This window comes from Tursiops truncatus, chromosome 10 (assembly GCF_011762595.2).
Source record: "Tursiops truncatus isolate mTurTru1 chromosome 10, mTurTru1.mat.Y, whole genome shotgun sequence".
NCBI classification, from domain to species: Eukaryota; Metazoa; Chordata; class Mammalia; order Artiodactyla; family Delphinidae; genus Tursiops; species Tursiops truncatus.
This window is the reverse complement of record NC_047043.1, coordinates 88425871-88442546: the sequence shown is the minus strand read 5'-3', so window position 1 is coordinate 88442546 and position 16676 is coordinate 88425871. Positions and strand designations below refer to the sequence as shown.

Below are 16676 nucleotides of genomic sequence, written 5' to 3'. Positions count from 1 at the left end.
CTCAATGAAAAAAACAGTAGGCTAGTGATTTTACCCAAACTCAGGCCACTCGTCAATGACAGAACTGAGACTAGAATCCTGGTTTTCTGATTCCCAGCAAGGGACTCTATAATACATCCCAGTTTCTTCCACAGGAACATACCACCATTGCTTCTCTTCAGTTTAGGTGCTGTTTCTAAATGACTGGTAGCTCCAAAAAGAAAGAGGTAGATGGAGTATGACTATAGATTCCTGGCAGGAAACCAGGCAGCCTTAGGGCTCTGTAATGCCATCTGCCTATTTTTAGTTGGAGTAAAACTTTTTCTCTTCTGACAGCCAGCCACAAATATAGACACTTGTAAAGATGTAACTCTTAAAATAGTCAAAACTTTGTGACACACAGGCCAATAAGAAACACCATATTCAGAAATGTTGCTTGATCTGAATTATCAACACATGAAATTTGGTAAAACCACGTGACAATAGCTTTCAGAAAATAAAGAGTTTGAGTATGTACTCCATTATTTGCAGAGAGGAAACGATCTGGAAACAGAGATGGCAGATTTGGCATCAATTCTAAGCTTTGCATTAGCTATGTGATATACGCTGTCTGATTCTTGTAAGACTGGAAGAAATTGTCAAAAAATATATATTGCCACCATTTTTATAAGTAGGGCATACAGTAAGATTACTTTGAATAGGCTTCTTTAGAGTCCTTTCAACCATCTCTAAATAGTTACACTTTATTGAAAGCAAGTGTAGCAACAATGAAATTTCAAAGTAGACAGGATGGTATAGAAGTTTTATAACAGACTAAAAACGTACATTTCCCCATGTAGATATTTCCAAGGTCAAGAACTAAAAACTGTTCCTACTTGGAATCATTTAAACTGTTTTCTGTACCTGATTCTTTTAATCTTCCTGTGTATACAGTTGTATCGTGGTTTAACAGAGTATGAAAGGATAGGAATTACATTTATTTTGCTATTTAGATAAAATATTCAGGCTGATGTGGCATTAAAATCTGTGTACTAAGACTCAGTGTTCTGTGTTTGAGGTTAGGATCTGGCTCTATAGAATTTGGACAATGGACTAGGTCTCTGTCTCCTAGGGTAATTAATTTCATTAGTTTCGGAAATTATGGCTTCCCCTATGGTACACACACACACACACACACACACACACACGTGTGTGTGCACATACAGTGTAAAAATGTATACACAAACTCTAAGTCAAATAACTTCTATTCATATATTGCAGATGTTAGAAGAACTATTTTGTGGCATTACGTACTCTTAATAATCTCCTCCCCAAAGTGTTCTTCCAGTGTGGTAGCTATTTGCAAGCTGAATGCAGTTACTTTGCTAGAATTTGGGACCTGTCCTGGCAACACTGACTTGAGAAGGAGAAAAGATCATGGAGAAAAGAGTCAGTTCCCTTCTAATGGCTCATATCAAAGCTATAGAAGAAATAATCAACCTTAGGCTTGAATGGGCTTGGAGAGACTACTTGGCTCTATGTTCTCTTTTAGGAAGATGAAATGCTTCTAATCCATCTTTGATATAGAAGCCTATCAAAGACATGGGCCTTACTCTAAGTTATGGTGTAATTAGGATAGAATAGATGCTGGGCTGTGTCTTCATTGTACATACAACCTCCACAGTAAACCGTTATGCCCTTTCCCTCCTTCCCTCCTCCTTCCCTTCCTCCCTTCCTCCATTCCTTCCTTCCTTTCTTCTTTCCTTCCTTCCTTCTTTCCTTTTTTTTTAATCACTGCTCTAATTTTTACCTTCAGCCTGTTTGGAAATCACCATGATAAGACTACAAAAAAGCCATCAAGTCAACACAAATAGAAGCATGGGTGCTGCATTTCCCAATAAGCTGCATGGAGTCAACTCTTAATGAAACCAGTCGTCTCAGAAAACAATAGAAGAGGGGGCAGGATAGGAAACATGCAGAAACACAAAGTCACAGAGCTGGCTGTGTGTGACCTTTGCAAATTACTGCTTAAGGTCAGCTATACCTGGCAGAGATATACATCTGTAATTACTGTACTCTGCTGGGGCTCGACTTTTTTTCCCAACTTTTTAGGATGCATATTCAGGAGATAATTTTATTTGTTTTCTTTTGCTGAAACCTGTAATGGAATTCTAAAGCAATGAGTGAATGGAATTATGAAAGAAGAATCTGTAAATAAAAATCATGTGGGCCATTCCTTTAACCCCAGTGAGACGATGCTGAATCTGATATAACTATTAGTGACTGTTTGGAGGCTAAAAAGATCCCAAATTCATCCTATATGGAGCAAAACAAATAAAACAAAAATCTGAAAAGCTGTTTTAAAAAGCAGTTTCCCTTGTACCCTACAAAGCTTTTCTTTTCTCTCTCTCTCTCTCTCGCTCGCTCTCTCTCTCTCTCCCATTTTCTTACCTCCATCTAAATCTTTTTCCTTTTCTTTCTCTTCCCAACATGCCTTGCATTTGGGTCTTTAAAGGTTATAGAAGGTAAACAGTAGTCATTCTGGCTCTTTAGGTGAAAACTTACAGTCACTTTAGTAAATGAAGCAGAGCTAATCGATCTTTCCGAACCCTCAGTACAGAGCCTGTGTTTGAGCCTATGGGATCTCTGGAGTTTTCCTGTTCTACAGCAGTATATTTAAACCTTGATTAGGATTTAGGAATGAAAGAGAAAACATTTAAAGAAGATCCACATCCAGATCTGTTGGGAGTGCTTGCAGCAGTTTCCCAGGTAGTCTACCTGAGGAAGGAGCCCAGCTGGGGCAGGGCACCAGTTTTCCTTTCACCTTTCTTTTCACCTTAGTTTTGAATTATCTGTTCTTATGTCTTGAGGCATTTCCTCCCAGAATAGTCTTTCTCTAAAGCTAGTAATGCCTTACATATTCATCCTTTTGGACATGTTCATTCATTCTGCAGACATTTATTGAGTTTGGGTTCTGTGCCAAGGCACAGGACGTACAAGGATACATTTGACAGAATCCCTCTCCTTGGAAAAGCTTCAGTCTGGGGCTGTAGAGGCCCCTGGAGACAGAAAACAGTAAGAAAAGAAAGAGTGCCTTTGAAGGGGCTTTCTCTTATATATCTCGCCATGTCAGGAGAGGGTCTGCAAGGCAGCAGATATAACGGTGAGAACACTCTACACAATTAACACTGTTTATTTGCTTGTTTTAACTTCCTTTTCTCTCTTCCTGACCACATATGCAATCTGAGATCAGAAATGACAAAATGGTGTCCCTGCAACCCGCCTATGGACATTTTTTCTGGCTCAGAATTTTCAGTGCCAAAAATCAGATTTCTAGCTTTTCCTGAAACGTTAGAGGTTCTTCCCGTAAAACGACGTTTGACTGAATTCGGAGTTTATGACTGCCTGTTTTAGGTGTAGAACTCGCTCTCCAGTCCTTCACAGTCTTCCAAGATTGACAGATAGCCATTTTTTCATCACACTATAGTTGTCTTTTCTTTCACTTGGCCTGTTTCATTATTTATGTTACCTGCCTGGTATGTATATGAGTTTGTGACACGTATGATGCTGAAGAAGTGCCCATTGAACCATTTTCATATCTTCAGCACAACAGCTAATTCATAGTAGTAGCCCATTGTGTATTTGATCACATAGAAACACACATGGGTCACTAAATTAGAGCTACAACTGTAGTCAAGTCAACTCTGGGTATACAAGGTTCTACAGCACAGTGGACTGAAATGTATTATGAGTAGAGAAAAACACCTGTTTTGGGGCTGTCAAAACTCTCCCAGAAAACATGCCAGTGCCAATCAGGGATTTCTCAACCACATCCATAGTAGAAGGAAACCTCTCTTCTTTCTCTACAGGAACCTCTCTACATTTTTTTCATGTGGTGAATTCATTTTGTCCTGGGTTGAACACCTGTGTGACTATTTAAAAACCGCAATGCCAGGTGTGTGAGTATGAGTGCCTCCTTTGTATAATGCTCTTCTCAATGATTTCTTAGCAGGCTGGGTCAGGAAAAAGCCTTCAAACTGAATATAGAAAAAGGTGTTAAAGGATTTTTTAAAATATATCTGTTACAAGTGCATGCACTGAAAATATTGCAGTCAAATTATACAAACAGCTCGTAGCCTTGAAAGATCCTTTTGTTTTTACGATCATGTGAAAATGTTTAGTATCTCCGCATATGTAGTTGTAAGTTGGGAGGGAGTAATACGGGAGGGAATTTTGGAAGATCTAGTAAACCCTAAAAATCTGGAAGATATTATATTACAAAATATTTAAAATATTAAAACAAAAGAGATTTGTTTACCTTTTGCTTTGTCTCAGGATCTCCATTCCTCTTTTCCAGGAGATGGCGGCCCTAGGGAAAGCATTTGGTTTGCATTCGATCACAATATCCCCACCAACTTGAACAACTGAATTTTTTTTAATGGGATTTTTGGAGAAATCAGGAGCTGAGGCTAAAAACAAAATTACAAAATTGTTAAATTACTAATATCTATAAACAAAACTTTTTTCAAGCTACTTTGCTCAAGGTTTTTTTGGGCTAGTTATGGATTTGGCATTTTGGAGTCAGTTTCCATTTGTAAAATGAAGATGACAGTAGATATTACCTCAGAAAGTTAGTCTAGGTCTTGAATGAGATAACATTCAATAAAGAAGGATAAATAGTGCCTGGAACAAAGTATGGGTTCAGTAAATGTAATTTATTTTTGTTTTGATGCTGGTCATTGTGATAACAAAAGCAAGCTGGAGTGAGGGAGGAAGCAAGTTACAAAAAGTCACATTCTTAAATATTTATAATGAAGAGGGTGAAGATGGTTCCATAAGAACAGAAGATGGAATTTTAACCCTGATTAGGGAAATTACTAAATCTGTTCTAGCCAAGATAATAATCCTAAATGTGAATATACATATATGACAATGAAATACCTTTGAAGTAAATCAGAAGTACATCATCATTATTTTAGATTTCTTCAGGCATGCCTTTAACTAGCAAAATGGAAATAAATAGTCTGCCTTCTGTTAAAGCAGGCAGGCTGAGTAGAAACTTAAAAAAAACCAAAAACTAATCTTTGTCAGTTTCAACAAATACCAGTTCATGAGGGTGATAAATAATTAGACTGTCTGGGTGCATCCAAGTCTTCCCAGCTCCATTCTTGTGGGAACCTATGTGTCCAATCCCCATTCTTAGCCTAAAGTCTACGTGAACTGAAGTTCTTTCAGATATGCCATGTTCTCTTGCTTCTGGGCGTTTTGAGTATGGCTTCTCTGTCCTTCCACTGACTTGTGCATGCTTTTTCTTCTGATCTCAGCTTAAAGAGAATGTTCTCAATTTAGGTTATGTTCAACTGATAACACCTATTCAATTCTTCACTGTAATAATCATGATATTTTAAAATTTAGCCTTTTTTCTCTGTGAAACTACAGGTTCTATGAAGGTAAAGATCACTTTAATTTTGATAATTATGTTTTAGGTGCTTAGTACACAACAAATATTCAATAAATGCTGACTGAATGAATAAGCAAATGAATCAATGTCCATCACCCATATGCTCCTGAAACTGTCTTTTTGCTTAATTCCTCCTCTCTTTCATCTCCTTTCTTTATACCACTAAGAAAGCCTTAGGATGAAAGATATCAATGAGTCATTTATCCTGACAGACACCACTGGTTGACTGCTCCAGAATATCATCTGCAAACCACTTCTATCTCAACATTTTCCACTATAAAGTCTTATTTTCCCAGCTTCTCTTGAGGTCTCAGTGGTCACATGACAGGGTTCTAGCTAATGACATAAAAGGAGTCTGCTGTAAGGGCTCAGAAATTTTTGCTTTACTAATGAAAAAGACTGTCCACCTGTCTTCTTCTGCTTTGAGTGTGGACTTGATTTCTGTAGCTACAGCAGTCATCCTGGAACCAGGAGGCTACAAGCATGAGGAAAGAGTTTAAAGAATAACGTCATCAAGTCACACTGCCATTGCTCAGCTACCACCCCTGAAGTTATTACTGAGATAAAATAAATTGTTGTTTAAGTCTCTATAAATTGAGGTTTCCATTTCTTATTTTCTTATTTGCAGCTGGAAACATTCCTAATAGATGCTTTTGGGGCTGTATTCAAAACCTCATGCTGGGATCAGCTTTGGAGGAGCCACTTCTGGTTTGGATGAACCCAGTAGTGGGCTCCTCCAAGCCCTAATATGTTGCCCTAGCAGAATAATAATTCTCACTTCACATTTTTTTAGAAGCTAATTTAGACATTTTTCATTATTTCAAGGAAAAGCAATTTCTAATTTACAGAAAAATTGGATTCATATTACATATAATCATAGCTTGCTAAAATGTCAGTTTGAATTTTTTGGCTATAAATGAATGACTTACCTAATACTCTCAATTCTGCATTTGCATAAATTATCTGGTATTTGTTTTCTGCAGCACATTGGTAGATACCAGAATCTGACACATTCAGCATAGTTATGATAAGTGTCCCATTTTCTATTTGAATTCTTTCCTAATAAAAGAAAAGTCACATAAAGATGCTAGTGTGTTAACGTAGGTATTCTCTTATCATTTATGCATATCTATGAGCTATGATACTTTGGTGTATGAGAACTGTTGCTTATGAAAATGAGGTTAGTATACTTCAAGGTCCTGAGAAGCTTTCTGGAGTTTAAGAAAATGGAAGTGTTCTTAGTATAATTTTAGTGGTTAGTATATTTTATGTGACCTTATTTTTTTGAATATTGGCATTCTTTGCATTGAAGGTATGTTACCTTTCTGTTATACGGTATATAAAATAATTTGGAATACTCTACCATTCCAGTTTTCCAGAAAACATGGTTTGACAATAATGTTAGACATGGATAGAGTGATTAGCAAATTTCCTTGGATTTCCATCATAATGTCTCAAAAAGACTTAAAATATGATGACTTGATAATTTTCTAATTCAGTACATAAGTTGAAGGAGCTAAATTCTTCTTTTCTGCAGTTGACTGTAAAGTATGTTTAAATAGCCAAAATCTGTTACACAGTCCCATTTGGAGTATAGAAATATAATTTTGAGTGTATAGAATGAAATAGTTTAATAGTGCAAATATAACTTTAAATATTTCAGGGTACCTATTACCATCCTCTAAAGATAACAAAAGTAGGCTGGAGGAAACAGGGAATGTTACATGCAATAGGGATTCAGGAATTAAATTTCAGTAAAGCCGAAACAAAGAACAGTGTTCCATTCAGATTCTAAACAACAGATGTTCCTTTTATCTCTAACTGTGCCTATAAGTGCAAAGTAGAGTGGAGAATTAACACAATTATTTGGATAATTTGATGGGAAAAATAACCTTGTCTCATTTTCTGTATATTGTAGGATAAGGTGTGCTTTAGATTGAAAATTGTGGATAACTGCCTCAGTTCTCTACTTCCCTAAGTTTAGAGACGGCCATTAGCTTTCATAAAACCAAGATACTGGGTAATGATTAAGAGCTTGGGTTCTGGAATCAGATTATGCTTAGAATACTAATTCTAACATTTACTAGCTGCGGTGTGACCTTGGACAAATGGACTTAAGCCCTCTGACACCAATTTTTTTTCATTTATAGAAATAATAATCATATCTCTCTCATAAAATTGTCATGAGGTTACAATAATATAATGCATGGAAAATATTTAACACAGGGCCTGGCTCATATGAGAGTTCAGTGGATGTTGTTGATGATGATGATGATGAGGATGAGGATGATGAGGATGAGGATGATGATATCATCTGAATACGGATCCATCACTGAGTAATGTGTGACCTTGTACAAGTTGTGTTCTCTACCCTTAGTTTTCTCATTTGAAAAATGATGATAATATTAATAGCTATGTGAGGATTAAATAAATTTAAGGATTAAATAAATTAGGGTATATAAAGATTATACTGTATTTCCTGGCACCTACTAAACATTCCAGAAACATAGTTTCTGTTAGTAACAAAATTTCCCTAGCAGAGTAGGTGAATGTTTAATATCAGCACAGTTGCTTACCTCTGGATTGAGGCGTTCACCATTCTTTAACCACGTGTACCAAGGGTTTGGCTTTCCACTAGCTTTGCATTCCCAAAACAAGCTGTCATAGATGGACAGGTATGTATTTTGGATTTTTTGTTCCCATTCTGGAGGGGCTGTTTCGAAAAGAAACAACAGCAGCTATTTAGCAAGTCAGTTATCCAAGACATTATTTTACATTCCAAGGACTGTAGAAATCAGAAGAACAAGGCTAACTGGGTCTGGTAGTACTGTACACACATGATTTGAGGGAAGAGAAATGCAGGACCCCCAAAGTGGGATAAGAGAAACCCTGTTGTAAATATCAGTGGATGTTTTGCGTAAGATTGATGTTTGCCTTTTGTCATTTTGCTGCACCTGTATAACAACTTGAGAGTTGTGGGAACAAGGCTAGAGAATAATTCTATGTTAACTATTAGTATATAGGTCAAGTTAGAAAATGTATATCAAATCTGAACCCTCTGTGGGCAAAAGGCCATTGATTACATTTGGATTAAGCTAAGTAAAATAATTGTATCTATACCCGATATAATTACAATTCAGTAGTTTGAAGTGTAAATCAAATATCAGCCTCATCACATTTTAGTACGGTTATAATCGAGTTTTTTTTTTCCCTACATAAAATTCTTGACAGGGAATGAGAACTTTTGGAGTTGTATATAGGTTAAGCATCTAACTTTGATCCTAGGCATGAATTTTCCAAACCTTATTTTCTAATCTGAGAACTAATCTACATAGTTCTGAAGCAAAAAGCAACTGGTATAATTGATTTTGAAATGTTATTTAAGTGTAAGGTAGTATTATGCTTTCTAACATTCATGGAAACAGGGGTGTATAAGTTAAATGCTTTAAAATTAATATTTCTTCTATAATGATGATAGGAAAATTTCTGGATTTGCAATTTAATCCCTCTCCTTTGTTTAGATCTATTCTAGATATGTTGGAGTGGAGGAGCCTTCCTTTGGAATCTCCATCTATTACCAGCTAGGTGTTTTACATGTGTTGTACTCAATTCTTCCTCCAAACTTTTATAGAGGATTTTGTTGTATGGGTGTTAGGTAACCTGCTCAAGAAGACATAGTTAGAAAAGAGAAACCTATCTTTTTACTCTGAGAGCAGAGCCAAAGTCAAGGGCTTGTGTTCAGTTTGTTTATTTGGGAGTGCTGGCCAAGGGTAAGGTGTCAGGAAAAGGAAGAGTCAACAGGGAAGGAAAGAGTTAATGCAAGGATGGGTTATTGAGTTGACCACCAGCACGGATGATTGTTACTCCATCCTCTGTGAATGTATAAGGAATGTCTATAACTGCATACCCAGGAAAGGAGGAGGAAGCATTTATTCATTGGCTCTTTTTCACAGTTATTCAAGGGCAGTGCAGGTGTTAACTATTAGGACATCCAGGTTGTGTGTGCTTAAGTGCTGAGTAGGTTCTTGAAGGGCCCAAAGAAAACTGGAGCAGGGAACAAGATGGCCTTCTGTGGCACCTGCGGTAAGACTCTGTCAGGCTACACCTGCAAACCATGGTGCTGAGCTGGTCACTGCAGCAGTAGTTGGAGAAAGTGGAACTGAGAGTCTTTGAAATGATGCACAAGTATATCTGACTTTCAGGGTGTTTCCAGTGTAACTTCCGCTTCCACAAAGATAGAACATCCTTCAGGGAGGAGAGGAAGATATCATGATGTCCCACTGTGGTGAAAAGTAAGCCTAGATTACCTCCTGTGGAAATCAGGGCAACTTCCAGTTACAGAACATGTTTTTCACAACCTTGAGGGATAAATGAAGGCAACCCTTAGAAGAACTGAGTGTATGGGTGAAATTGATTCATGTTTCTATTTATTATTTTTAAAATGTATAATTTGTAGGTAATTGTTCAGAAATTGCCCTAACATATGTTTGACCTGGAAGAAGAAATGCATGGTCATATAAAATCCACATAGCTTACAGGAGTTTGAGATATATATGGTTTGTTGCTTAGTGCAATAACTGTAACTTTAAACCATATTTATTTATTTAATGTGTACATTCTTTGGTTGCTTAGGATTCTGAAGAACAAAGTTTTAAATCTTCAACTAAGTAGGAACTACATAAAAAAAAAAAAGCTTAGGATTTCAAGTCTACCATATGGGCTTGGGTTTTAGATTTATTTTTTCCGCCATCAATGGTTACGTAACTCACTTAACTCCTCTAAATGTGTTCCGTTTTTTATAATGAAAATATTTTATAAACTTATTTTGGAGGTTATAAGGCCACAATATAGATGGATATTTTTCCTCTGATTACTTTATTATTGATTATAAATGTGTCACATAGAAACATGTCACATAGAAAATGACTTTTGCCCATGTATAAATACAGTTTTTAAAAGTCCCCTAGTACAGATGTATTAAATTTAGCGAAGAAGTTAATAATATTTTAAAAGCAACAAACATTTTGATAATTATGAGGTATATTTTATGTTTTTTTCACATCAAAAAAAAAGAAAAAGTGAATTTCATGCAAGTGTGTATTTTGGCCTGGATGAAAGAAGACTTAAAGGCAACTTTCAGAAAATATATGCTTTCACCATCTCTCTTAAGTCCATGAGAGATTCTGATAATTGAGGCAAATATATTTTTTAAATGAAGTAATGAGTTTTTTTTCTATTACCTACATATGAGTAGACAATTATTGGAAATATAAACAAATACTGAAAACTACCATTAAGTATTATGTTTCTCCTGTCATTTTCTCCTTCTTTTGTTAAGTTCTACTTGGGATTATAATTAAGATTTTCATAGGCTGTTGCTGAATGTTTTAAGGGAAATATATTGAATTCCATTCTACTTTGTGTTATAAACGTCTATGGCTTTTACATAACATTGCTGATATTTCCAAGGCAATTATAATAAACAATAGCATGCTATTATTTATTAGCATACTATGCTGAAATTAAAGCCATATTTTAAAAATGGTCATTCCCATCTGCTAATCATTGTATTAATAAGCATCCTTTCCTGGAAATGTGTCTTCTCTATTTCTCCTATGACACTTTTCCACAACATGCTAAAGACCTTCACTATTTACTATGAAGGATATGACCAATTATTTCATATACTTTTTGAAATTCATTAGCTCACCATAGAAAATGAGTTGACCTTTTGCAAGATTTCTTCCTCGAAGGTTACTTGCAATGCACTCATAGACGCCTTCATCTTCCTGTTGAAAGTTTGGGATTTCAAGGATAGCTTGGGATTTGCTGTACTTGACTTTCCCAGGCAACGGGTTTCCATCCAACCTCCTCCAACTAATATCAGGGACTGGACTAAACAGTTATACCTCATTAGAATAGCAGATGGTTCAGTCTTTATGACAGCAGGATAAAATAAGAATTCCTTAAGGATAACTTTCAAGGAAAAAAATAAATCAATATATTATATTGTGACTAGTTTTCACATCATGCAGTCATTTGCCATTCACTCATCCAGCGATTTATAACACTTTATTAAGAGCCTGTCATGTGCAAGTCACAGTATTAGGATCAGGGAATAAACTGATGACTGAACTAAACATGTTTTCTGCCCTCATGTTGCTCACAGACTAGTGGGGAAACAGGCAATAAACAAATTATGAAAAACAAATATATTTGTAAATTGCAATAACTGAAACAAAGGAAATAAGGTGCAGAGATAATAGCAAGATTATATCACTTTAAATACGGTGGTCAGGAAATTCTTTGTGAGGATGTGACTTCTAAGAGGAGGCAAGCTCTCTCTATTTACAGATTCTAAGACAAAAATACAGATTCCTCTATAGCTAAATTGGTACTAATATGTAACTGAAGACATATGTGATGGGTGAGCTAAATTATCAAAGGGGATCAGTATTATATAACAGACCCAGATGAATTGGGAGCACAGAATCTATGATCCTCAAAAGAATGTACTTATTTACACTCAAACTTAAAATGACATAAAAGATAACTTTACATTGTACTCTGTCTCTTTTCAGAAAGAATTTGTAAAGAATTCCTGTATTTATAGGAATTTAGCTTAAAGTCTTAAATCTAATACGTTTAGTCTAATACGATTATCTTTTAAAACAGCAAAAATACCATGGTGAGGAAGGCCTCACTTGTACAGATAGAATATAAAGAAATGTAGCTTATAAAGTTATAACCAGAAAATCTTCCCTAAACCAATCATTTGTAAAATCAATCCCCAATCTATTCACACTATCATCTTTCCTTTCTTACTTTCAAGTAATTCTTCATTCCCTTATGGATTTTCAGGTGCTTTAAATATTTCTGTTCTAAACGTATTTCAAATAATAATAGTAAATCATTTTGCAAAGCCAAATTAGAAAACTTTGTAGACGATGCAGAATTTTTTTCAAGTCCATGAAACTGGTGTAGGAGAACTATTCAGTCACATACAAAGTGGTTGACAAATGAAGATCTACTGAGTCTGAGCAGTAACAACTGCAGAAAATTGGTGGTGATGACTGAGTAGAGACTTCAATTAAAGCAGGGAAACTGATGAAGCCTCAGGAATTTTTTATTGCAAACAATGATTATCCTGCTGTGCAAACCAAAGATATACATCATGCAGAAAGTCATACATGTGCTCACACATATTTCACAGGAAACATAGTCCCCAATCAATGTTTGATTCATCTGTTTTTCTCAGAATTAGCATATAGTGACAGATACAACTTGAATTTTGTTAAACACAACATCATTATGTATTATGATAAGTTTTGTTTTTGTCCTTTTAAAAAGCTTTGCCGCTTGCCACAACTTTAGGTTGATATTTTAGTAAAATGGCATATTCTTGCCAACAATTAACCCAGATAACTGGTTTTCTTATTCATTCATTTTATGAAATACCAAACTAAGAATAAAAATAAAGTTCTAGAAGAAAGTTTACTCACAGAGAAAGAGCTTCACCAAGTCTGGGGCAGTATTATCCAATTTTTAAAAATACATGTAACGTGTACGTGAACATGAAAAGTTGTAGCTATAGGTGGTGAGAATATGAATGCCTTTTATTCTCCTTTTTTCTGCTTATCTCAATTTTTCCATTATTTTCCTACAATGAGCATGCATTACCCATGTAACAGAAAAATTCTAAGAAAATTAATTTACAAAGAGAAAAATATTATAATTGGAGGCTCTGATATTTATCTGAATTCATGATCCTTTGTTGTCTTTTTATGATAGTGTATCTCTGAGGTTTATGACAAATACATGCAAAATATTCAACTAAAAAACATTTTAACCTAAAACATTCAGACAAAAAAAAAATTCAGTAAAGACTATTTTCCCATTGTTATATCATTGTTCTTTATTTTAACTATGAAGACAGAAGTCCATTTTTAACCTAACTAAATATCTAAATCTCTGAACCAGAAATTTAATGATTTGACATTTAATAATAATAACTATAATAATATCACAATGAAGAGCTACGGTTTATTAACCACAGACTGTGTGCCAAGCACTGTGTGTATAATGTGTAAATATAATTTCATTTTCTCTTTCTATAAGTGAAAGTGGCACAGCTGAGATTTATTTCCAGATTTCTTTGTCTCAGAATCTATGTGCTTACAAGACAAAACAGACATCACAGCTACTGTAAAATCATCCTCTGATAGCTTTCAATTTTTGTGGTTTTGTAAAAGTGAATCACCATCTTAAGTGGCCCAATTAAGTGGGGGTAAAAAGAACAAGTCCCACCAATCCCAATTATTCTGACCTTTCCCTGCAAAAGAACTCAGTGAGGACACTGGAGTCTCTGGACAAGCATTTTTCCCTTGAAGGATAAAATGATGTATCCTATATAGACATACCTTTCCAACAGAAGTAGTGCAGCAGATAATGTCAGTGCTTCACCCGTTTTCTTTCTTATCCCTTAGCACCCCAAATCCTGATGTGCTTTCACCCTCAACAGTTAGTACATGCATCATTTTGCTGTCAACTACCCTTAAGCTGCTGTAGCTAACTTTTCCTTCACAAAAAAAGAGCTGAAAACAGTTAGGAATTTGCATACTCCCTGGGGCAACTCTCAACCAATAACTGACTAAATGAGGCGTAAATACTCCAGCTCCCCTGCCCCTGATGGTGGAATACCTCTAGGTGTGACCTGCACTCTTTCTAGAACCCCTGTACAAGACTGAGGCAACTATATCTTCTGTGGAACTTTGCATGATATTATACTCTGCCTGGCTACTCTTTTTTCCCAAGTGGGCTTGTCCATTCCCTGATGCGTTCTTCATAAAAACTCTTCTAAAAAGTCACTTTAAAAAAAATATCCTTTCAAGATCTACTTCTTGGAAAACCGGTTTATTAGAACCCCCAATATGCTCTAATCATGTTCCACTTTGATTATAATACCAACTGTAAGTACTTCTCAATATGGTACTTCTATATAGCCACTAGACACATAAAAATGATATTCTGTGGAAGTGAACATTAATGGCCTATAAGACCAAAAACTGAGCAGTAGAATCCTTGTGAAAAACCATGAGTGTGGTTTATATTTTCAGAACAATGCTCTATAGGGTCAAAATTACACTAGAAGGCAAGAAATGTGAAAGAGACATGAGGCTGAAGAGAGACATAAGTTTCTCACTTAAAGAACATCCTCTAGATCTTGTTTTTCTTACCTCAATTATGTTTGGAGTGATATATCTTCTCTCATAAACCACTCAACTATTGAGAAGCTTATAAAATTCAGTGAACTGGCTTCTAACGTAACTTTCAATTTTGAAGAAAGGTATAAGAATTAGATCTCTGTATTCTCAGTCTGCAGTGGACATGTATTGGTTTTTGTGTGTGCATTTTGATTTTCCTTAGAAAACCCAGTGCTTACTGTCTTTAGTCCATCTGATTTGAATTGGGAGGACTATACCTCTGGCTGCAGGACTGAGCACAAGATTCAGGTCTTGCCATTAGAAGCTAGTGTACCGTGGCCACCATAGTTGGTCAACTCTGGAAACTAAGACAACCCAATCAGAGACAACTAGACTCAGTTCTGGGACTGCTTTTGGAGGAGTTATTAAAGAGAGGATCTTTTGTTCCTAGGGTTTCCTCAGATAGTGGGATATATCAGCACTTTTCCACCACATGGAGAAAGTGTCTTTGAAAGTCAAAGTTGACACAAAAGAAGGAAACTTGGAATTCTTTACATGTCTAGATTAAGTCATGCTTGATGCACAAATTTAAAAAAAAATCTCCTTGAACATTTCCATTAGTCAATACAGTCTCTTTTTGTAATGCCTTTTTGAGTAATTTTCCTGCTGCTTTCGTCCAAAAAAAGACTTTACAAATAGTGTCTGAATGCCTGGGTTCAAATCCTAGCTATGTTATTTTCTATCTGTGTGATCAAATTGTATGATATGGTAGATTCCTTCAGGATATCATATTTTATACTCTAGATATTTTAGAATTCTCAGAGCAACTAAACTATCAAAAAATAGTCACTCAGACATTTAAACTTTTTAATCAAAAGTCTTATCAAGTGCATTTCATGGCTATATTTCATGTTAACAAAATTTCTAATGGGAGAAAAATCAAGCAGTTTTATGTGATTTCACAGTTACTAATTAAACGTTGAGATTTTGTTTTCAGATTTATTATGTCAGTACAAAATATGAATGTCATGAGCCTCTTGATTACCACTGGTAATGTGAGATATAGGATCATGGAGAATACATGTAAAACATGTGCATTTTAATGAAAAGTTCCCATTTAGTCTGGGCACTTTTTATGAAGACACTAAATGAATTGCTTTAGATTTCACACCGTCTCTCTTTTCTGAAGACATGCCAAATGGACAGTGGGTAGAAAGAACTAAAATCAACAAAAGATGAAATTATTTTAGTAATGAGCTTTAGTTTTAAATGCAAGTTAATTTTTCCAAGAGATAACATTCTGTATAAATGATAATACTAATACTAGTGCTAATATTAATAACAAAGCTATTATAATAGAATACTATTTATACAGTACAGAGCAGAGTGCAGTTTTTACACTTACCAGCTATATGTTATTGCACATTTATAACATAAATATTCTCATTTATAGGATAGGGCTTAACACTAGTATGTAAGTCACAGGATTAGAGTGAATATTAAATGATATAATACATTTCATGTGTTTAACACACGGTCTAGAACACTTTAAACTATATTTTTTGTGTTAATGACAAGTTAAAAATAATTTAAGATTATGTTACTGTTATCATTTCAAAAGCCAGATTCCTAGCTTATATTTACCTGTTTTCTATTCTCCTTTAAGAACTCCATATGACTAGGCATTTGACATAAATTGATTTATGAATCATACATAAACTAAAATCAAATCTCCATACTGTGAACGAAATGGGTACACAAGCATGCACATATGTCTCTAGAAGTAAATTTCCTGCTTCTTCCTGTTTAATACACTGGCTGGTAAGGAGATAATGCCTCTGATCATAGCGGTAATGTTCATTTCCTCCTCATGAGAGCAGGGATCTCTCAGGTGAGATATAACATGCTTTGCTGTAAAATACTTTTTTTTTTTTTCAGCCTGGCTTATCATCTAGGGCCATTACGGTAGAGAGGAAAGGAATTAGACAACATTCTCCAAAGAGAAAAGAAATGCGTTGTAAGAAAGCTGAACGTTTATTTATGAATATTAATAA

General features: G+C 35.3%; 1 protein-coding gene across 4 annotated transcripts in view; it reads right to left on the bottom strand.

Moving 5' to 3' along the window:
- CNTN6 (contactin 6) overlaps positions 1-16676 on the bottom strand; it is a 143017-nt gene that overhangs the window by 61653 nt on the left and 64688 nt on the right. For 2 of the 4 annotated variants that reach the window (XM_033863719.2, XM_033863720.2), the window contains 4 exons: positions 11130-11309; positions 7996-8132; positions 6349-6478; positions 4277-4427 (listed from right to left, as the gene is read on the bottom strand). In XM_033863719.2, coding sequence (XP_033719610.1) covers positions 4277-4427; positions 6349-6478; positions 7996-8132; positions 11130-11309 — 598 coding nt within the window. Of the gene's footprint in view, positions 1-4276; positions 4428-6348; positions 6479-7995; positions 8133-11129; positions 11315-16676 lie in introns of all 4 variants that reach the window. The other 2 variants (XM_019947438.3, XM_033863722.2) reach the window with 2 other exon arrangements.